The sequence below is a fragment of the Zosterops lateralis genome, assembly GCF_965231275.1.
Source record: "Zosterops lateralis genome assembly, chromosome: 5".
NCBI classification, from domain to species: domain Eukaryota; kingdom Metazoa; phylum Chordata; class Aves; order Passeriformes; family Zosteropidae; genus Zosterops; species Zosterops lateralis.
In genome coordinates this window covers 44,562,793-44,586,562 of record NC_139766.1, presented here as the reverse complement: position 1 = coordinate 44,586,562, position 23,770 = coordinate 44,562,793, and the positions used below count along the sequence as shown (strand labels likewise).

Below are 23,770 nucleotides of genomic sequence, written 5' to 3'. Positions count from 1 at the left end.
GCATGTTATGTGCAGAGCCTTAATAGCAGACTTCTCTATTTTCAGAAAGAAGTAACAACCACTTCATCATAGCTTTCTGTTTGTGATTCCCTCTCAACTACCTTGAATCATTCAAAATAGTTTTAAATCATTGCTCATAATTCATCTCAGAAAGCTGCATGGTGCAGTGCAGCACAGATCCTCTAAGCCATACAGTGAAAAGAGCTTTTGATTCACAGCTCTTAAATAAAGGGCAGAATTAGACAGGCAAAGTGGTAGATTGTGAGCTTCCATTCCTCTCAAAGCAGCACAAAACCCCCTTTTGGAATTACAATTTGATGGATATATACTACCCTAGCATGGAACACAAGAACTTAAGGTTATGTTGAACAGATTTACTAAGGTGTTCTTGGAAATTTACAGCTCAAGGACAAAATGTGAGAAGCAGTAGATTTTTTTGTAATTCTCTTCCTCTCCTTCAGGAAATTGCAATCTTACCCCCCAAAATGTCCCTGGCTGCCAAAAACTGTACAAAGTTTTATATAAAAGCATTATGCGCTTTCAGTTCAAAAGGAGCTATGTCCTTAAAAAAATTTAATGACTCAACCACAACGAAATCATAATTTTATCTTTCTAAGTATTGTCCTTCTAAAGACATCTCTTCTGAGAAGAAAAGGCTTGCCAGTTATCACCTGCTGGGAATACACAAACAGGAGAGAAGTATTAACATCCTGCAATGTTAAGAAACATGTTTTCCCCCATATTACACAGTGAACATCTGTAGCCTTTCCCTGTGTTTTTTAAAAAATTAATTTCTTTATTTTAAATACAGATAAAAAGAGACAAATGCCTACTGATTGGATACATTATAATATTATAGAACTATAAATGAGAGTGCAAAATGACTCAGAGTTAAAACTGTGAAGATGCTACAGCTTCAGAACCCATTCCGGTCAACAGATTTAAATTGACCGGCGAGGCTTTGGTACAATTTGTAAAAGCAGGCTGGATGACAGCACACTAATTTCCTCTGTCTTCATAGAGCCTTGCCAGACATGCAAATGAGACAAAGATGCTGGAATGACCCAACATCTCTTTCAAGGGAAGTGCTTTGCATGTGCTCCCTCTTTGGAATGAAACTTGTACTTGTTCCAAAGGAGGAATAGTCTTGTCCTGCCCTTGCTTCATTTGAGACGTGACCTGTTTCTACTTGGATGTAGGTGTCAGTGTGACCAGACAATGAATTTAATCAGGCATAAGCAAAAGACCCAGGCTGCAGAAGTTCCTAAAAGAAAAAGAAAAAAGAAAAAAGAAAAAAGAAAAAAAAAAAAAAAAAAAAAAAAAAAAAAAAAAAAAAGGGAGGGGGGCTTTTTTTTCTTTAAGCCTAGCTTACTTTTCTTTCACTTTACAATGAAAGCATCTTTTAATCTGTTTGGTGTTAATGCAATAACATCTGACAAAACTGGGCAAATATCTTCACTGTACATGCAAAAGCCCCTAAAACCTTCACTGAGAAAGGAAAAAAAATATCCAAATACTTTTACAGCTAACTATGGAAGAAAAATATTTCCCATACTGGGATTCTCATATAAAGTCAGAAATCTCCCTGTGATAAAAGATATCACAGTGCAATTCCAATGGCACTCTTGGGCCAATTCAGTCATGAAAAATGATTGTCTATATGTATGCCCACGAAGGTCCTTGAAGATGCATCCAAGCTGGCTGCTTAATACTGACAACTGTGCTTCATTTGACATGTAGGACACTTGTGTGAGAAAAGATTCAGAGAAATAGATAATGTCTAGCTATTATTATTTCCCGCTATATTAAATTCAAGTTGCATAAGTAACGAACATTTATTGGAACAAATTTATTGTGTGATGCATGGACCACTCTGACTCAGTTTTCCAGGAGACATCCACTTGTATAATGGACTGAATTTGTTGCCAGACAGTGAGGACAACTGTCATAGGCAAAAAATATAACTTACACTGTGAACATTAATAGGCAGCTGCTAATTATGGGTATGTGTGGAGGGGATGAATGCCTGAAACCGCTTTTTAAGTTCTTCAGCAGATGTCTGCTATATGCTACCTGTAACTATGGGCTGGTTGTAAATTTTGGTAACTTTAAGACACAGGAAAAATGGCACAATCTGAATCTTACAATATGAGACAGAATCAGCAGTTAGGAGGCTGAACGCAGGCTATGCACATCACCCGTTGTGAAAATTGGGGCCTTAAAATTACAGAAAGAGCTGGTGCCAGAAACATTTCCTCCAAGAGGAAGTGATCTCAGAAAGGTAATCTTGGCCAAAATTAACGCCAGCAAAACAAAATTACCCATTTCTGTATATGCTGTTGTTTAGTCCATGTCATCCATGACACCAGCACAAATTTACTGCCTACATCAATTTATGATTAGCTGAGACCTGACACTTAGAAGATGATCCATGCTCCCACTGCTTTGTCCCTTTGTCCTTTCCATACTCTACAATTAATCCTTGCTACTTCTGTGCCACAGTGGGGTGGCAAGCAAGATGGAGAGAGACGGGGAGAAGCACTACAAGAACCCTGGGGACAATTCTTCCTGTCTAGCTTTATCCTGCAAAATTATTGTCTGAGAAAACATAACATATAGCATGGCAAAGCTCTGCAGACAAAGGCAGGCCTATAAGCATGGCAGACACTAGGACAGACTCTGAGGACTGTAAAAACAACAGCTAGAAAGGGCTATGCATTATAAGCAACCGCAGAGCAAAATAACCAGAAGCTGCAAAACTCCCGCAAATGCAGAGAATTACTGGTGACAAGGGAACATGTCTTTCTCCCCTCAGTACCTGCCATGACTGCCTGGCTGCTCCCAAGTGTTTGCAGAATGAGCTGAAGCTCTCTGACTGCTGCAGCTGCTTCTTCCCCACAGCACATATCAGGCTCCATGACAACCTCCATGAGACCAACTCCTATCAGGGAAAGAGACAGGAGATTTTCAACAATAGCTTTTGATCTTGGCATATGAGAGTGCAACTGGCTAACACATGAAAGAACTTGGGCTTCCTAAATGAATAAATAAATAAATAAATAAAGCTCCATATATTATTTAGTAACTGTCACAATGGCCTAGCTAGAGATTGCTATAAAAACTTTTCCTACTATTTTTTTAAAGTAATAGACAAACCGCAGACAACCCTCCACTCTTTGATGAGATGCAGATCAGAAGGACCCATTCATCTTCTCTGCCTTTCTCTAGAAGGACTCTCATTTAAAGCCAATTTATTTATCTTAAACTAATTTTGGAGCAGGCACAACTGTAAACAGATGGAGTCTAGTTTTTAGCTTCAGGACCCAGCTTTCAAGAAATCTGAGCAGCCACAGCCCTCAGCTTCAGTGGACACCAGAGTACTTCATCCCGGTTAGGCTAGGCCAGGTTGCTGCCCATGTTGTGCACTCCTTTGGATCACTCAGTTTACAATTTCCAAGTTAAAAGAGAAAAATCTACATTTCTTCAAAGCTAATAATTAAAAGAAATGTCTGACTCATGCACCAACAAATTTCACCAGCTGCTCTTTCTATACACAAACTTGATTCACTAGATCTGTTATATTTTACTTTTTTTTAACAACACATACAGTGCACAGCCTAAATAGCTGAGTGACTATGTGACTGACACAGTTTTGAGCAAACTGGAGCCAAGAGATTTCTAACTTGCTATTGCCAATTGCCATCAACCAACAGCAAATGGGAAAGGTTTACTGGCCATTAAAAAAAAAATCAAGTATTCATCTGTTTTAAGTGTAACAGTCATTTTCATAAATTATTTTTTCAAGGAGAGAGCCATAAAACTGTTTTTATTTTTTGCCTGTTTCCTGTCATCTATTTACCTTTAAAGACCCATCTTAACCAAAAAGGAGGAGAAAAATAGGAAAACAATCCAAGCTCACCAGCCCTATTCAAGTCCACAAGGGTTTGGCACCTTGTGTCATCATGGAGACTTTTTCCACTGTCTTGCTCCAACTGAATTTGTTTAATCCTCACAGTTTTGGTCACCATCTGGCTCATCTTGTTGTCTATGCAGAGACTGTATGACAGACTTCCATTCACTGCAATAGGAACTCTTTGCTGAGTGATTTGATAGCCAGCCTGTCAACAAAATTAACTTTATACTCAACTGAAACATTCACTTTTCAGAAAGCAGACCAAGTCCAAACATAATTGACTAAGAACAAAACTGAAAATGCAACATCTTTCATAGTGACCTATATAAGAGGAGAGAATACATGCACATGTAAATTGAAAAGTTACTTTGCTGAAATGGAAACGAAGAAAGTTAGAAGATGAGTTAGAATTCAACATAACTGTAAGAATAAGCTGGAAGTCTGGAAAAAAATATGGACTCCTCAGTACAGGTAAATATACGACACTATACTATTGCTGAAATAAACAATAATCAACTGCACAATCTCTTGCCAAGGATGACAAAATTCTCCGACACTGCCCTGGGGCAGGAAGTGGACTGGAGGAGGTTCCTCCATGCCTGTGGTCCCATGATCATGTTACATCTTGTTTGAAGCCAGTTACTGTACTTCCATCCCCAAGCTGGAGCTATAACTCATCCTCCCAACAGGCTGCATATCCCTCTCTGTCTGTTCCAAATTGTACTCATTAGAAGGGAGGAGAGGGAAGGGGTGGAGGTGTGGAAATCAAGAAAATGAGAAAGCTCTATTTCATTAACGTAGCAATTCAAAAGACAAGACACTGCAACCCCACATAAGGCACACAGGGCTGATCAATGCCTGGGACTCCACTCAAAGGGGAAACTGCTGGCCACAACAGTGGCTGCTAGTGACAAGGTATTGGAATAACTGCAGTGATGTAAAAATAGAGAAGTGAATCACTGACAGATGAGATGGGGTCCCCTTTGCTCTCTCCTTCCTCACCTGCCTATGGCGCTAGTGGTGAAAATTAAAAAAGAGTCTGCCAGACACAAAGTATTTGGGAGGAGTATTTGCATATTTTGCAGGGAAAATAAGCTCACTCTAAATGCAGAGAAGGTGAATTCCAGGGCACTGGAATGGAGAGCAGTGGTCTGGCCCTGTCAACACCCCAATTTATATACGCAGTGAAGTGCATGACCTACTAGACATAATCACTGTAAGAAAAATAGAATAACTGACTCTCTGCAGCCTATGCTAATCACAGGCTCTTCTCATCTCCTAAAAGTTCTCATTAAAATTATTTTTTTAAAGCCTGAAATATTGAGTGACAATAAATAATATGAATCCCATTTCCCATCCAAAGCCCCATTTTCAGGAGTAACAATAATCCCATTGTCAAATGACCCTAAGAGCTGGATTTATCCGTCCTATTCAGCTCATTAGCCTAAACTCTGCATCTTATTACAGGGTTCCTGACTAGAGTGTTCACTATGAAATGCAGGTCAGGCAGTTTATTGTTAGTGCTTAAACTGCAGAAGTCAGTCAGTAAAAAGCCAGAATTACATGTTTCAAACTAATAAAACGTGTCAGCATCTCCCTGACCAAATCTCCATGCTTATGTGTCCAGAGGATCCTGCAATTCATGTCTCCAGAGTCCCACAGATTCTTCCACCTCAACTGTTCTCTTGGACACACAGATGTGGATTCTTTCCCAGGACAACATTCACCCATATAGCTGCTATCAGTAGACTATAAAACCAGACATCACAAGAATAAGAGAGTGATTTCAGATAATCTGAAAATGATTTGTCTCTGATGTTTTTGATGTTTCTTCATGATGTGTAAAGGAATTTCAAAAGTCATATTTATTTCCTGCTATTTCACCTTTTTCCTCTTCAGGTCTTTAAATGGCCTTTAAGATAGTTCTACACATTTAAAAAAAAGTACTGGCAATTCAAACTGCTAAGTTTGCTTTTCACATTCCCAGCAGGTCACTGCACAGCTCCCAAGAAAAGGGCCTCTTAGTGGCTTACAAATATTTGCAAAGTTATCCCTAGAAACCAAATCAAATTATAGCAACTTCACAGAAGAGCCACAAGTTACCCTCCTAGAAGAAAATAAAACAGAAATCTCTTCTGAGATCCTGGTCTCCAGTGGACAACTATAATATAATTCTCTTTCTAAGGGGAGAAGCAATTGTATTTAAAAATGTTTTGTATAACTTCAAAATATTTTCAATGCCTGAACAAGAGTGGAAAAGAAAGTAATTTAGTTAATAATGCAGCATCTCTACTGATTCATCTGGATCTGAGAGGTCTCCCACTCTGCTTCTCTGGATGTCTGAGACTCCTAACCAAAAGAGAGGATGAGCTAACATGCCTGATCTTTTCTAAATAAAATAAACCCACATATTTTTATTTTAATGCCATTGGATCTTCACCCCAAGAACAGAGAAACTAAAAATAGCTTCCTCCCTTTGACAGAGTAGTGTTAAACTGAACAATCAGTACAAATAAGCTCATGCAAAAATAAGTTAAAAATAAGAAAGGTTTAATGTCATGAGAGAGGAAAAAAAGGCTTGAACACTGCTATATCCAGCTGCAAGGACAGAAGATCTTAAACTATTTCAATATTTTTACATCCATATCAAATGCAGCAAAATACATCTGACTTCCAGTGGAACCTTCTACACAATATGATATCTACCAATGAACCACACTGCAAAGACTCGATGTCTCAGCTGTTTTGTTTTTTTCATTCATTGGAACCATGACTGGGTAAGTTTTGAAGGGAAATTAAATATTTTTAGGTCCCTAAGCACACACAACAAGGACACTACTTTGTTTATTCCACTGGAGCCTCTGTTAGTTATACATTCACTTTAAATGCAGGACTTTTATCAGACTGCTTTTACCCTAACAGACAATTAGTACAAAACACCAGGAATGGACAACTTAAGGGACAAAGCAGCTCCAGCTCTCAATCCAATTGCATTAGGCTACTGGAATTGTGCAGCTAAGCAAGGAGTCAGCAATCAGAGCAATCATATTCAATCAGTGAGCACCAGGGCACAGCTGCCTATTCCATCGGGGCACAGTGCAGCATCCTGTTGGTGTGAGCAGAGCACTGACTGAAAACACAAAAAGCATCTCTGCACTCTTCCCCTACTGCCATCCAGGCTCCAGACTTGTCCTCCCTGCAGCCCAGGAGGGAGCAGCCATACTGCATACTTACAGGCAGATCTGCATAGAAGTAGTGCTTTCTGTCAAACAAGGACTTCTTGTTTATGCTGCAGTTGAGAGCCAGGCCTGTCATCACTGCTGCCTCTACACATCTCCTGTTGAGAACCTAAGGAAACATGACACATGGTTTTGCTCAGATACTCAGTATGTTACAAATGTGTCTCCCACACACTGCCTTATAAGGAGCATATATTCAATTTCACTTGCCTTCAGTCACCATTAGATCTCTTTCTTTGTGTGGGTAGTTCTTATTCATCATTAAAGTTGTGGTAGCTATAAATCTGCAAAGCTTTAAGATGAAAAAACAAGCTATTCAGTCATTTTGTCATACCACATATGGAGGTGTGCACTGTTCTGGCTTGCTACTTTTGCAAACATTCAGTGCTTTTGAATCTTTGAGTGTAGAGGAGACAAATCACAGCACATGATAACTGACTTGTAACCAGCTGTCAGCTCATACTGGGAATTTGAAACACAGGGGATTTGCATTAGGGACTGCAGTGCTGTTACATTAGAACACTTCAGAACACCTGTAACTTCAGAACCAGGGTGAATTGATGAGTACCTATACATACCATGGATTTTAGTGCTTTTCTTAACCAGGATGAAATGATGCACATTTACATCTTTGCTAAAACAGAACCCAAAAGACAGCAATTGACCCCATGGCTGCAAGTATACATGTTTCCAGCACCCAAGAAACCAGTGTGATTAAGGCTTTTGCAGAACCCCATGTGATCCAAAGATCCAGCAATGTCTTCACAAAGAAATAAAGCATGTGAATGCAGTTTTCCACCATGGACTCATCATTCTCAGCACTACACCCTTCCATCTCCTCAGCATGGTCAGGATCCAGAGGAGAAAGAAAATTTGACTCCAAAAACTACTGACAAACGATGGTTTTTTTCAGATGTGCTCTCATTAATTTAACACTTAGTTTAACTAACATCAAATGGATGAAACTGAACAGGAAAAAGGACTGAATTTGTCTTAGTACAATTCTGACATGCTCACACTAACAGCATTTTGAAACAGGAACAGAACTTTATCCATCTTGCTCTGCACTGTACAGCTGCCAAGAAGTCTATTTCCAGCAGGACCATTAAAGGAGCACATTATGTAAAAGAATGTACATGACTTCATCTGCATTGACCAGAACATAAAAGGCTTAAATAATGTTTTCTTCCATGTTTCTGACAGTATTTACTTTTTATACTCTCCAGCCTGATTTTTGAAAACATATTAAGCAGCTGTACATTTCCCATCATCCCGCATCTTCAGCCAGAAAATGAATCTCTATTTTACTCATTTAGTTTCTAAAAATCAAAATAGTAAGAGGGGATATGGGCAACTTTTCATGTAACAAAAACTTCAAAATTGCTTCTACAGAAAAGAAATTAAATATTTAAGACATTTAACAAGGGAACTTTCAGATCTTTAGTGCAGCTATATATGGCTAACTAGAACACATCATCTGTTCAGGCATATTTTACTTATTAAAAAATTTAAGAGATACATAAAGCAAATTCTAGACAAGAAAAAAAGGAAGAACAATCTCCCTTTGAAACACCAATCAACAGCAAAATGCACGAAATCAGTCCTGACTCTAATCTAAAGAAAACCGGTAACTACAAAATATTAATTTATTTTAGTAGCATAACTGCAGTTCATTATATAGTAGATGCTCCTGTTTTCAATAATTAAATGCTTCCAGACAGTACAGACACTTTTTTTTTTACTGTTTAAGGAATTCTGTAACAGTGGTAGTCAAACTGTTCCATGTTTAAAATATCTTTGTATTTCTAAATACACAAGCAAATTTCCTCTTAAAAGCCTTATGGCACAATCCTGTTCAGTTTTACAAATTAGTGAGGACCTTGACAGTCAGTCCTTTAAAAACTGGCCACCAGAAACCCACTAAGCCTCCATAAGGACTGGTAGACTCAAAACAGCAGCGCTTCAAAGCAGTGAATCATATCTTACAATTAATTCCTGACAGTGCAGGGGTTGTGACTGACTGCAATCAGCGAACAAGACAAACCCCAACTCCCGAGTCACAATCAGTGAAAGCTTCATAGCACTTCATTGCTCTTCAATTTTTACTTCAAACAGGGTAGTGTGTATCTTACTCATTGTCCTAAGGGATAGCACTTGCTTTGAGGAGAAAGAAAGAATCCCCATATATACACTGCTTAAACCAGAGAGAATCTTTTGCTCTACTGCTGATGAAACATTTTGGCAGCTCTGGGGAAAAACTGGCGTAAAAACATGAAGTATTGATTATTTTTTATGTAGTACTACTAAGCATTTAGATGACTCTGATGTGTATGTGTCCCCAGTGTACTGATCACAGTATCCAAGTCATTATATATGCACCATTACTGACTCAACTTCCCATGCTATTCCTTCACCGATCTCTGTGCTGAGAGGCCTTGCAAAGCAGATCCTTCCTGCTATGGCAGACTGAGATGGCTACTGTGCCAGTCTGCTTCCTCTGCCCTGGGTGCCTTTAAAAAAACAACTCAAACCCAAGCAGACGACCCTCTTCTTCAAAAATCAAAACTTACCTAATACCTCCTCATGTCTGAAGTGACTTTTACTACTCACTGCCATGACCAAGGCTGTAAGCACAAAGCAGTATTGTTTAAGCAAACCAATACCTTTCCTTCAAACAAGCCTTGCTTTTCAAATAATCTGCAGTGATAAACATCAATTCAGTATGTGAAACTTCCCATACTAATGACCTAGAGCAAGTCCTCCAGCTTGTTTATGCAGTAAGCTGTTATTAAGTTGACAGCTTTGACTAGCACCAAAGATTTAAATTACTGGCTTGAACTGACAAGCTGCCTGTCTGCTATGTTAGCAAAGTGCTGGCCTTGAAAGCAAGCTGCAGCAGCTATGGACAAAACGCAATAGTCTATAAAGACTTCTTCAATATTTCCGCTCTTCTAAATTGGAAGCATCCCTCCTAGTATTTGAAGAAAATCCTAGAGAGCTATTACAAAAGGAGATGTAAATTGTTTGTATTGGAAACTCATGAAAAACCTTAACAATGGCATCACAACACCAGCACCATTTCCCCTGTAGCTACGGTCTCCTGCTACAGTACCATGGTAACTGAGCACTAAAGGAATGAAAGAACAGCCCAACCAAGATCTCTCTTTTTCTGCTACTTGTCTACCCTTTACATCTAGACCACAAACGGAAAGACTCCTTTTAAAAATGTATCTTTATTTGCAAGTTCAGTTTAGTCAAGACCTTAATTTTAAATACAATATTCAAAAGCTATTCAAAAGTATACACAGTACCTTCAACAGCACAAATTCCCATCAAAATCAATTTTCTAGCATCTTTTTCTTTAACAACAGGTTTAGTCCTTATATTAATATATTAAAGAAAGTTGGCACCGTTTTACATAATGTAAAGATATATGTTTCTATATTTAGTAAATTAGCATGTTTAGATTTTAAAGAGGTAGGTAAGCAGCTTCTTGTTTTGCTAAGGAGTATTATATAGGATAATTGGGGGAAAAAAGAAGAAATATCTAAATAACTCTCCTGGAAAAGGGTTTTTTTTACTACTTTTTGCAAAAAACCCAATAATCTCTGCAATAAGATTTGTACCCAGGAAGCCTATCTTACAGAAGAAAATATTCCTTGCACTAAAAACAGTAAAATCAAAATAATTCCCCAGAAATTTGTGAAGTTTTTGGTTCTAGGTCATACATTTTAATAAAGTAGATTTAATATTCACTGGTTATCTTAAGACCTTCAATCCTACTTACAATCATGAAAAAATCAGCATTAATCAGATTACCTACAGGACTGTTTATCTAAGAAACATTTAATTTTAGCTCCTTTTCATTCAAAATAATATCTGAAAGACGGAAGTAGTACAATATACTCAGCCAGCTCTCTGTAGACCAGACACTAATCTTTAGAAGCCTCAACAGATATATCTAATCACATTTTCAAGTACTCCTATTTCATCTCACTCCGATTTTTATTTGCTTCTTCTAATGGATATACTCAGTCTTACTATTCTAGCTGTGTTAAAAGTACCAAATTGCTGCAATATATGGTTCTTTGAAGTGCAATCATAAGTTAAACTTCAAAATAGAACACCCTTATATGTACTTAGTCCCAGTGTAATTGTGGCTGTTCAGTCTGACACTGTAGATGAGTACTTACTGCTCTGCAGCATTCTGCCTTGGCATCCTCCCACACACAGAGAAGGGACCAACTGGAGCTATGCATGTACAGAATGTACATGCAATAAATCAAGAGCTGACCATTTCCCAAATTTACTTCAATAAGTTACAATCAGGCACCATCCCCCAAAGCATGCAATAAAAATTTAAAAATCAAGACAATGTAAGTCCGGTCATTTGTTAGGTGTTCAAAGAGCCCACAGTCCAAAATCTGAGGAATCAAATTTCAGAGAAAATTTTAAAAGCTTCAGTTTAATGTTCTCTTCTCTTAATCCATCATGCTACTTCACAGCATGTTTGCTGCCCCAGTATGAGCATTATGTTTTCCTTAAGGAAAGGGGCAAGACAGAAGAGGAAGAAGCACCAGACATTTTAAATTGAGATCTTAGCTTTTATCAAAAGAGTTTCCAGCTTAGGAGAACAAAATGGCAACTCAGAAGCTGAAACAACAAAGGTGATGAGGGGCATTAAACATATTTAATGCACTTTGTAATCTTCCTTTCCATGGTCTGGTACCAAAGCTATATTGCTCTACAAAACATATTATTGCTAACCTTGTCTAGTGCCAAAGTTGGGTTGTGGTGACACAGCACACAATGATTCCATTCATATCTAAAAACCAGGCAGTTTTTAGATATGAATGCCATCAAGAAGTACCCAGCTCCCAAACACATTACTTCAGGTGTACTCAGCAGAGTAAGAGGGCACACTTTCTCAAAGGCTGAAAGCTTGTGTCACAAGGCTCAGGATGGAGGAAGCATCCTCCAGTGTCAATGATGACCAGAAAAACAGTACTACCAGCAGCAGTAGGGGGAAATGCTGACCCCTGAGAGCAAGAAAAACAGAAGGTAACACCAGATACAAAGATATTTCAAAAATTACAGACTTGAAGGTTTCTCAGCCCAACAGGAATTGCTAGAAGAAACACAGAAGGAAAAATCCATTCAGACCACTGTGTGGGCAAAGTGCTCGATGGTCTCAATAGAACAAATTTGTTTTCCAGGAAGCAACCAATTCAAAACATATCTCTGATCCCATCAGCAGCATCTAAAAACAAATAAAATTCTACCTCACAGAACCAGTTCCAAGGAGAACCCACAGAGAAGACAGGACAATGCAATGGTGATACAGTAGTTCATGAAATTCATAACCAAATGCTGTGCTTATGTGGCATTCTCATAAAGAAGTCCAGGACCTCTCTAACATCCATGCTCTCCTTGTTGACATTAGTCTTCTGCATCTGCCACACGGTGTTTTTTCACCTGTCCTAAGGATGCTCCCTCTCTAATGCCAGCTGAAATTTAAATCACTGCTAACGCTACCTGATCCATGGCATGTTTTGTGCAGGAAGATCCAGTGATAATATTCCACTGCTGCTGGAGGTAGGGGACTGAGGAATGGCTAAAACTTGAGTCACAGACTATGATCAAATCCAAAGGCAACAAGATGTTTAATGAGAACCATCTCAGATATTTCTTCCTACACTGAGTTCCAGAAAAAAACTTTTGCACGTGAATATCATCTGCCATCTTCAACATAAACATTTATGTTTAGTTCAATTTCTTAAATGAAGACACTCAGAGCATTTAGGACAAAAGAGTCTGGAAACCAGCTCTTACCCTGTTTCTCCTTGCAGATGGTCCTTTGCTTGTAGGCTTGCTGAGAGCCAGCTCTGTGGTTTTCTGAGCTGTAAATTCTGATCTTTGATACCCATTTACTGTCATTTTCTATTATTTCTGAGTCTTGGCTATCTGCCCTCTGCTCCTTCTTGCAATTTTTCTGTGTCTGAGAGCCCACACTAAACACACACTAAACTCTCAGCCCTTTGCTCCAACTCCCTGATTCCTTTTTTCTCCAACAGCTATCTCCCAAAACATGCTTATTTCTTCTCAGCCATCTTTCCCTGCAGGCTGATCCAGATCTCTTAAGACAATATACAAATTAAGAGTAAAGCAGAAGGGGTCTTTTACACATAGATAGAAGATTATACTAATTCTGGAAAGCAGTCAGCAACATAATGCAAAAAGTCTTGCAAAGAGCTATTAAGAAATTATTTGAGGGAAATTTCAAGAGAGCGAAAGGGAATTATTTGCTTTTAACAAAGTTGTTCTGCAAGAGTAGAACCAACAGAGACTAATTTCCTTTAAATAACATCCTTAGTTAGTTTTACCAAGCAGTGACCCCAAAACTCTCTCTCCCATGGCTCCCCCATCTTCTCCTCATTTCATCAAACATCCCAAAATTAGTATAAAATGTCACAAGTATCTGAAGAGCAGCAGCCCCAAAAAAGCTGAGATCAGTGGGGAGACTAAATCGATAATTCCTTCTTCATAGGTTTGCTAATATATTCATAACAAGCCTCTACAAGCCTGAAATGTTTTGGAGGAAAATTCGGCTGAACTTGGCAGCAAAACTGCAAAACAAGCATTTCTGTATAGAAAACAATAGTCCTTGTGGCAAAATCTGCATATGTAACTAATAAACATCACTTGCAGAAGTTTACATAATCCTCTCAAAATACAATATGGTCATATTTAAGATGGCAAGGTGACTGATATTCAGAGAGAACACAAAGAAATTAATTTTACCCCAGGAACCAATTACAGCCTAATTGAGCCAAGATAAGTTTCAAACAAAACACAAAAACCTGACAGTTATGCAACATTACTCACCAGACAGCTAACCATGAAGATAACAAAGACCCAGTCTACAATTATCTGTCATTACTGTCGGACAATGCTTCCCTAAACACCTTCTAATGAAAAACTCTTCAAAGAAGCAATTGCTAAGAAGAAGAATGAAGCAGCAAGAGGTCTGTTTGCAAAGTTAAAATGCTAAGAAATTGGTAGAACCATGAAACTTTTGCTTAAGAGAGCACTGCTTACGTACACATATATACAACATACCACCTTGGATTTCCTCAAATGGAGTCACCTGGAACCAGAGTGTCAACATACTGTGAGAAAATGAAATCAAATCAAAAACTTAAGGATGCCAGAACAGTTACAGTGACTGATAATAGAGGTAATAGAAATTTGCAACAATAAAACCCCTCTTAGGTCCAACTTAAAGAAATTCCTAGCCCATTGAGAAAAGCTACTGCAAAAAGCTAATTTGCATTTCAGCAGCAATTTCCAAATGAATTCAAAAGGGAGGACACTGCTACGTCATGCAGTGGTTTTGCTGTCCAAAAGTGTCAAAGATGGTAGAATAACTGCAGTAAATAGGACTGTGTGGAAGAAAGGAAACAAGATACTGCCAACTCCTGCTCCCTCACTAAGCAGAAAAATACCTGTGTAAAACAAAAAGTAAAGCGATTACAAATAAACAACACAAAAGGAAACTAGACAAAATACACAGGCAACATTACTGATGCATTAAAGGATCTAGTGAAATAGGTGATAACAAGATGTTCTATCAATTTAATGCCATTCTAATTGGCAAGTTTGCATCAGCCACAGTGACCTGTTTAGGATGAACAGTAAAGCCAACAAGAACAGAAGTTCAACACTTACTGAAGTGCTAAGGAGATAGCCCAACCTGAATTGTTAGCCTTGACAAAAAGATGAAAACACCCAGAATGAGGGTCAGAAATACTCACGAATAAATGAGACAAATAGCAAAAAGTGAAAGAAAATGTTACAAGAGACTCCTTCAAAGATTAAGAGAGGAGCAACAAATGTCACAAAACACTTCAATACACAAGAGCAGACATGTCACCAGACAAAATGGCCTAAGTATGGTATAAAGTTGAGCTAAGTAACTGCAGTAATGGAGGAACTATAACATTTCTCAGAGGGCAGTGAAGGAGTTTGGTTCCAGAGGTAACCCTGGGGCTGTGAATGATCCTATGAACACAAAGAAATAGAATGGGAAACAACCTGCACCATAACCCAGTCCTGAAAAACTCCTGAAACCAACACCTTATAACCTTTCAAAGGCCTTTTCTGACCAGTACAACAGCTTTGAACTGATTAATAGTTTGAAATTATGTAGGCAGGTTTTAATTCACCATGAACTTGAACATTTAGGAGTCTATGAACCCCAAATCCTCAGGGAGCAATGGTTTAAAATCCTAATTCACTCCTCTAGTCTTTTTCTAAATTATTTGGGATTGTCTGTATAGAAGCTTTCTGGACTGCAAGCCCAGCAAGCTGGGACTCTGTGAGCAAGAAAGTCTCTCAAGCACTGACCATTCAATGCATGTTGCAAACCCAAATATTATCAGGAAAGAAAGGACTGCAACAGAAAGGTAGCATCAAATTCTATTAAAAAAAAAAAAGAAAAGAAAAAAAAAGAAGTCCTCTTTTCTTTCTTTCTCCTAAGTAAACTACAGTTTTAGTGAATTAAGTAATGAGGGGTTTAAATGAACCATAGGTAAACGGCTTAAAACAAGCATGATCTCACTTTTTTTTCATCAGGAATTGCCACTAATTTATTTTTAGAGGAGAGCTCATGGTTACAAAAACCTGGCCATCATATGGTTTCAAAGAAAAGAAGAAACTCTATATAATGGAAGCTAAAAAAATATCCATACAATGATCAGGAGATTATTCAGTTCCCCATGAAAAGTGCACACAATTAAAACTGCAGTTATCAAAAGTCAAGCTAAGAAGCAGGCTTTTTTTCAAAACAAAGTAGTACAAGAAGGGAGCAAATTCACATGCATGCCAGCAGGAATGTCAAAACAAAACTGAAATCACAAGTTGGTAAAGCAGCTGTTGCAATCACCAGATTTAACAGGCACAGGATATATATTTTTAAAAAAATCTAGTTTTAAGCTGTAAAGTATAAATTCTGGTCTCAAATGCTGTTTCTGTTCCAGTTTGAATAGCTGACAGACAGATCCACCAAAATCTCACACAAGCCTCTCAGAGCCTTTGAAAGCAAATGCATCAGATAAATCCTGTATATTCTGATGAACTGTAGATGTTATTTAAGTCTGGTAAATCCATCACCCAAAACATCTGGAAAAACACTGGGTACCTGCCACTGCCAAGAAGAGATGGAAACACCCACTATAATCCCAAACTGGGTATTAGCCCTGCCACATGCCTGGGCAGAACCCCCAGTAGCCCAGCATTGCAAGGCAACAGCCTGATCCAGGAACTCTCAGTGACTGCCCAGTGCTGTGCCGGCATCTGCCAGCTTTGGACAAGCCCAAGTTTGGAGCTGAATGTGCCAGAGGTGCAATGCCAGAAGGAACAAGGGCTGATAGCTGCTCTGGCACTGCTCTCTTCCATGTAAAGGAGTGATCGGGTTGCCCCAAGTGTTTCTGAAAAGTCTGTTGTAAAAAAAAGATAAAACAGATGCTGTTCACACTAAGAGGAGAATGAAATTCAAATGTATGAGAAGATATAAAAAAATTGGAATATTTAAGACTGTAGGGCTAATATTCATTCAAATCTTATTAATTTAAACTTTGATTATGTAAATCCTAGATTATTTCTTTATATACTTGCCTACAAAGAATTGCCTACAATAGGATCATGGTTTCACTTCAGTCATGCAGGAGACAAACGTTAAATGTGCGACAAAGACTAAGCACTGACAAAAGGTTTCAGCCTTTAGCTGCTAGATCTACTATCTTATTTCTGTGGCTGAGCTATAATTAACTTTTAGTCAGCCACCTCCATCATGAAAATAGATAATCATGGATTCTCTTTCTGTGAGCCCAGTTTTAGCTCTAAAAACCTTTTTAAAGCCTCTCAGAAATTTCAGAGGCTAAATCAGATTGGGAGGGCAACCACCTATGCAGATCCTCAGAAGAATTTTAGTCCAGTCTGCAGTCTAATGCAGTATTTGTTACCATGTATAGCATAGGTTTTCTGAAGATACCAAGCCAAGATCATTGCTAAGTCCATTCACATGGTAAAAACTCCAGGTTTTTGCAAATTTCCTTACGTGAAATGAAGTGTATGTTGTCAGACGTAGTCCCAAAATGTCAGTGGACAAGGAACTGGCTGGATGGTGGCACTAAAAGAGCTGTGGTCACCTGTTCAGTATCTAAGTGGAGACCAGTGACAAGTGGTGTTAAGTGGTCTTGGCTGGGACCAGAGCTGTTTAATATCTTTGTCAGCGACAGGGACAGTGGGATCAGGCACATTCTCAGCAAGTTTGCTGATGACAACGAACTGTGTGGTGTGGTTAACACACTGGAGGGCAGGGATGCCTCCCAGAGAGATCTGGGCAGGCTTGAGAAGTGGGCCTGTGCAACAAGGTCAAGTGCAAAGTCCTGCACCTGGACTGGGGCAATCCCAAGCATCAATACAGGCTGGGCAGAGAATGGATTGACAGCAGCCCCAAGGAGAAGGACTTGGGGGTGTTGGTTGAGGAAATGCTCAGCATGAGCCAGCAAAGCACACTTGTAGTCCAGAAAGCAAACCATGTTCTCGCTACATCCAAAGCAATGTGGGCAGCAGGTCAAGGGAGAGGATTCTGCCCCTCTGCTCCACTCTTGTGAGTTCCCACCTGGAGTGCTGCATCCTGCTCTGGGACTCCAAACATAAGAGGGACATGGAACTACTGGAGAGGGCCTGAGGAGGGCCATGAAGACGACCAGAGGGCTGGAACACCTCTCCTATGAAGACAGGCTGAGAAGTCAGGGTTGTTCAGTATTGAGAAGACAAAACTCTGGAGAGACCTCACAGCACCTTCCAGTACCTAAAGAGGGCCTACAAGAGAGCCAGAGGGACATTTTACAAAGGCTTGATAGGACATGGTTTTAAATTGACACAGGACGGGTTTAGATTAGATGTTACAATGAAATTCTTTACTGTGAGGGTGCTGAGGCACAGGCTGCCCAGAGAAGCTGTGGCTGCCCCATCCCTGGAAATGTTCAAGGCCAGGCTGGATGGAGCTCTGAGCAGCCTGGTCTGGTGGAAGGAGTCCCTGCCCATGGCAGGGGGGCTGGAACCAGATGAGCTGTAAGGTCCCTGGCACTCAAACCATCCCATGATTCTATATTCTATCATAATTTCTTCCCATCTCATGCCAAACAGGAGGGCATGTGCATAGTTCCTCTGTAGCTCCTGTAGCTGTCTCTCAGAGGCACTTTATGAGAACAACACAGTGAAATGGCCATGCCACTTCCACTGTGATGACCCTCCCAAGGCCTACTTGCACCAGAAACATAAAATAAGCTGTATTAACCTTACAGGAAGCAAATATAAAAAGGAAAGCAGGAGGAGGGCTAAACACATTCTTTTAGTTTCACCTCTCCTGTCTAGAGCACAGCAAAAGCTCACACCAACACTTACTGTGACCCAGAAATGCACAGCAACCTGAAAAGCTCCCTTCAGCACCATCATTTCTGGTCCCACTGTGAGGGAAAAAATACTAAGACAACTCTCTATCACAATCACCTCGTTGTTGCACAGTAAATTTAAATCCCTGTGACACTGAAAACTGTCCCTATAGTTCTCTGGTTAAAACAGCAGTTATTCTCTTCTAGAGACAGCACAACTACTGTGTCAAAACTTTGCTGCTATTTTTCTTAATTTTTCAACAAAATAGAGTCCAAAGGAAAGGCCAAATATTTTTCTTCTAAGTAGTCTTACTAGGCAATAGCTTAACATTTATTAAAATGGCTTTGGTTTGGTTTTATTCTAAAAATACTCCGAATTTTCAAAAATGACCTTCCATCTTTCAGAATTCACCAAAACCCAATTCTGCTTCAGATATCATTGCCATGTGCAAATTTACACACAGAAAACAAGCCCATCTGATTCCAGAACAAATGCTGGTCTTTCAGCAGCACCAGGTACAATGGGAAAATAAAGCTATGACTACTAATTGAATTTTGCATCACATTCTGACATGCAGGAACATGTATTTTGTAACATCCACTTTCAACTCTATTTTCACCAATACTACAGTAAGAAAAATCTTTCTTCTCTTTGTATAGATAAAAGCAGCTAGCAGAACCTAACACAGCATCACTACTTTAAAATTAACCTAACCATTCTGGATTTTTTCTTCTCAGGTGCAGTTATTTTCTCTACCAAAGGTCATACCAAGCCTCATTTTAAAGCCTCATTTATAAATAAAAAGACACAAACATACATTGCACCCTTGATAAACAGGAATGTACAGAAAAATTGAACTCCTCATAAATACTCATTTTTGTTCACTCAAGAACAGCTTTTCTACTTGACTGAAGAGAAGCTTTAGACAATTTAAGAGAATTTCTGTGCATTAACAGATTAAGTAGAAGGTCCAAATGCAGAATCTTGAACTCTTATAGATTTTCTGACTAACCTAGCCCTGCCCCCAAATGAAAGGAACTAATTTTCTGTCTTAAGTTTAGCGAGACTCTTCTAAAACCAAATTATTGCAAAAGATTCACATTATCTCCACAATTTTTTCAGAATTTCCACATAGTTAGATCTGATACTCAGCTCTGAATTGCCACTGCAACCAGAGCGAAGTCTCAATTTTATCAGCATCTAAACTTCGCTTCCTTAGTTTTCAATACATCTGCAAAGACAGAAATACAAATAAAATAATAACAACATACTTTTTCTTTCTAAGGATCATGACATATATCAAGAGCCTAGAAATCCAGCAACAAATTACTTCTCAATTTTAGATTATCTGAGGTTGTTTTATGATGATGAAAAGATTCAACTAGATTTAAAAATACATTTCTGTATCTGGAATTCAAAACTGCACTTAAATGAATACAGTCAGTGAAATGTTTCTGCTTTAAATAATTAGACCCCATTATAGTCTCTGCAGAGTTGCTGCATGTGGCAATGCTAAGTCTATTAAATATTTATTTTCACTGTATTGTAAGAGCTTATGTTATAATTTTTTAACTTTTATTTTTATATTAAACTTGTTAGATACTCAGAAAATTCTACAGCAGTACTGTCATAGCCATCATGGTTATAATTAAGCTGTGAATTCAAACACTTATTAAGTTTTCGCTAATAAACCTTATTGCTAAGTGCTAGCTAGTTATTCTGACCTATTAATCCCCAATGTCTCACACAGATTACTTTTTTTTAATAATTGCTTTGCTCTGGAAATAGGAATGCTTGACACTTTCCTAAATTGGAGACTTTCTCAGGATGCAAAGTAACTCCTCAGTGAGACATTCCAAATGGCAAATGACAGCTACATAAACAAACATATGGCAAAACAACATCAAATAGCCACTCAGAGATCTAAGATGTTTTTCTCTCACTGGGCTTTAGGCATCTCTCATATTTAAGGAATTTCCTGTGTGGCATACAAACCAAACACACCCTCTCTGGCCTCAAAGAAATACCACAATCCATTCACTAAGTTGAAGAGACACTCCTGATATTTGTCCTTTGCAGAGGATATAAAGTATCTGAGGCAATAACTAGGGAGTGAGGAAATTGAAAAGAAACAATGCTAGGCATCTCACGTTATGAAACAAACAGAAATTAGAAAAGTAAGGAAAAATAGTCACATATATAACTTTAGTCAAATCCTGGGAAGAATAAAACATTAGAAACACAAGCAAAGTTGTCTGACATTAATTCTGACATAATGAAATTGTAGTTTAACTTACTGGTAAAGTTCCTGGTAAAGAGGCATCAAAGAAAGATACCAAAGAGTTGGGAGGTGCTGCAAACTGGACTTGGGAACCAGAGAAGAGTTTTGAGTTGGAACTGATCTGTGCATGAATTTCCAGACCCACAACTGGTATCCACGGAGCAAGGCTGAAAAGGAAAGAGGTGAAAAGAGAATTTAAATATAGATGATGTTAAAAAAAATGAAAACCTAGAAACAGAAGAATTAGGAATGCTTAATTTTATTTAAGAAATTAAATTGCAATTGTAAAAGTATTGTAAACAATGCTGCAAATACATCTACACTGTAATGGGAAAAGCTGTGCTGTGATACTGGAGAAGAGAGGCTATGGGGACTATATGGTACTGTTCACTATATGCAAAAAAGAATGTCATAAAATATGTAATGGTTTAAAACTTTTAACTTTTCCTTACATGAGAAATCTCAGAGAAATTAATGAGGCACACTTGCATGCTGGATGAACCCTAATTTGGTGCCTCGTGAAAATCCCCAAATCATCATAAATATGAATTACTTCTCAGGTAGTTTGATAAATCTCCAACAGACAGGTGGCATAATAAATTATGTATTCTCTGTCAGAGAGATACTTGCATGCTGGGAAAGGTGGCTCTCCAGAGCAGCTTTAGTAGAATATTAGCATAAACATTAGTAATCTGGTAATAGAGAAATCATCATTTCAACTAGAGAGCTACTGTTCTCTGAATGTATTCCACAGAATAAAGCTTCTCCACATCATCTAAAAAGTAATTGCAATTCTCACATCCATAACCTTTATATGGACAAGAGAAAAAGGTCACCTTTACAGTATGAATTGCCTGACAGTTTCTGTAAGTAATTATCTGGCCTTGTACAAATGAACTGGCACAAATAATATTTCACTGATGAAATCACATTTCTGTGGCAGAATACTTCAGCAGTATGAGTACCTAGATAGATAGAGATAAGCAAGCTATGGAAAAACATCAAATACATCAAGTACAGCGTTCATTCCAAAGGTGAACATTCTATATTGCCAAGATTTTAGCTCTCCATCTGCCTTACAACAGCTGAGGACATCCCTACAAACACCAAGCTAGTGATGCAGATGCCACTTATATTGATGCTTTATGAAGAAGACTATTATAATGAAAGATTAAGGTTCAGATGTTTAAAGGAGCTAATACATTTTTTTTTTTCACTGAAATAGTATTATTCTTCAGTATTTTCAACTGATCATACAAATGCTTCAAGGTTTAGGAAATAACGTGGGCTTTCTTTTACATTTTGGAGGCAAATTTATTATATTGTTTCCTGTATTCTTCAGAAGTGCCTTTCTGTCATATCATGGCATTAAAAATTACACCAGACTCTGCTTAATCGGTGTGTTGGGTTACACTCGGAGAAAAAGGTACGTGCACCAGTCAGTCCTTCAATCCTAATAACAACACTGATGAGGCACCTGGAGCTTCTTGCCGCGTTTGTTCAAGGACTATGTTTATCTGGGTCTCTACAGAATCAGCAGCACACTTCTGCCGGTGTCTGCACAACTTGAAGTGATCAGCTCTGCAGAGACTGGTGGGACAGCAGGGAACATGAGAAACTCGTTCAGGCCGTGACTTTCAGTTGCAGCAGAAATAAAACGCTCTGTTTCAGACACACTGCCCAAATCTCACAACACTCCATTGAAACAGAAAACCTCTTTCGGGCTAGAATGCCCCTCGCAAGCAGGCTCAGGAGAGCCGCTGCGGCCCCCGCTGTCGGTTCCCGGCCCAGGTGAGCTCCCGCTCCCCGGGCTCCTATCGCAGCCGGGCCTGTCGGGGGTCACGGCCCCGTCGCCGCGGCATCACCGCCCGGCTCTGGGGAGGGCTGCCAGACAGACACGTCCTGAGCAGCCGCTGCCAGCCACCGGTGCACGCCTCACACCGCTCAGAAGCCGGAATTTACACCGGGCCCCGCTCCTGCGGCCGCCGCAGCCGTGCCCAAGCCCGGCTGGAGCCCCAGGCCCGGCTCCGCCCCAGGGGCGGGATGTCCCAGGGCAGAAACAGCTGCACCGGCCCCTCTCCCCGCGCCGTCCCGGCACCGTACCCGCTCTTCCCCGCCGGCACTGCCCCGCCTCTCTTGTTACAGGCGACAGCCCTCTGCCCGCCGGGGAAAAGACCGTGCCCGGGCCCGGGCCGCCCCGCGCCGCACCGCCGTGCCCGGCGCCAGACCCCGCCGCACCCCCGCGCCGCCACGGCCGCCATTGCCCCGCCGGCGGCCGCAGGGCGCCCGCAGCGGCCCCTGGGAAATGCAGTCCGCGATGGCTGCGCGGTGCGCGGGCTGTGCGGGCGGACTACAACTCCCATCAGGCCGCTCGCCGGCGGGATCCGGGTCCGCAGGCCGTGTGCTTATCCCAGGAGTGCTGAGGCGGGGATAGGGATCTCTGCTGGGCTGTTTTAATCGCATTAGGGGCCTCAGGTCCTCCAAGCGGGTTGTATATGATTTTCTTCTGGGCTCACGCTGGCACAAAAGCAGCTGCTGTTTTATCGGCGGCCGTTTGCAAGCCCTGGGCATCAAATGATGCAGTTGAGATCTTGGAGCTTAACTTCTCATGCATAGAGCAGCAAGGTTCAGTCTCGACAGGGCCTGGGGATGCTCTGTGGTAATAAAGGGTCTTGTTCAGGACATATGCAAACATCTTTAATGTTTATGTAGCTGCATTGACACATTGCACAGATGACACGAGCAACAAGAGCTCAGGTTCATTCCCATTTAAGCTCCACAGGCCTGCGGCTTGGGACGGACTGACATGAATTGTCATCTGTGCACTGTGTCAGTGGCTGCCGACAGAAGCTGATCGGTCACACACACACATCCGTG

At 39.9% G+C, this 23,770-nt stretch overlaps 1 protein-coding gene across 1 annotated transcript in view; it reads right to left on the bottom strand.

Moving 5' to 3' along the window:
* The window catches only part of GATB (glutamyl-tRNA amidotransferase subunit B), a gene marked incomplete at its 5' end in the record, with an annotated part of 42,229 nt that extends 19,075 nt beyond the window's left edge, over positions 1 to 23,154 (bottom strand). The window contains 5 exons of the mRNA XM_083861854.1: positions 2,819 to 2,941; positions 3,920 to 4,118; positions 7,148 to 7,261; positions 20,910 to 21,060; positions 22,997 to 23,154. Of these exons, the coding sequence (XP_083717980.1) occupies positions 2,819 to 2,941; positions 3,920 to 4,118; positions 7,148 to 7,261; positions 20,910 to 21,060; positions 22,997 to 23,154 (745 nt within the window). The remainder of the gene's footprint in view (positions 1 to 2,818; positions 2,942 to 3,919; positions 4,119 to 7,147; positions 7,262 to 20,909; positions 21,061 to 22,996) is intronic.
* Between the last annotated feature and the right edge of the window lie 616 nt (positions 23,155 to 23,770).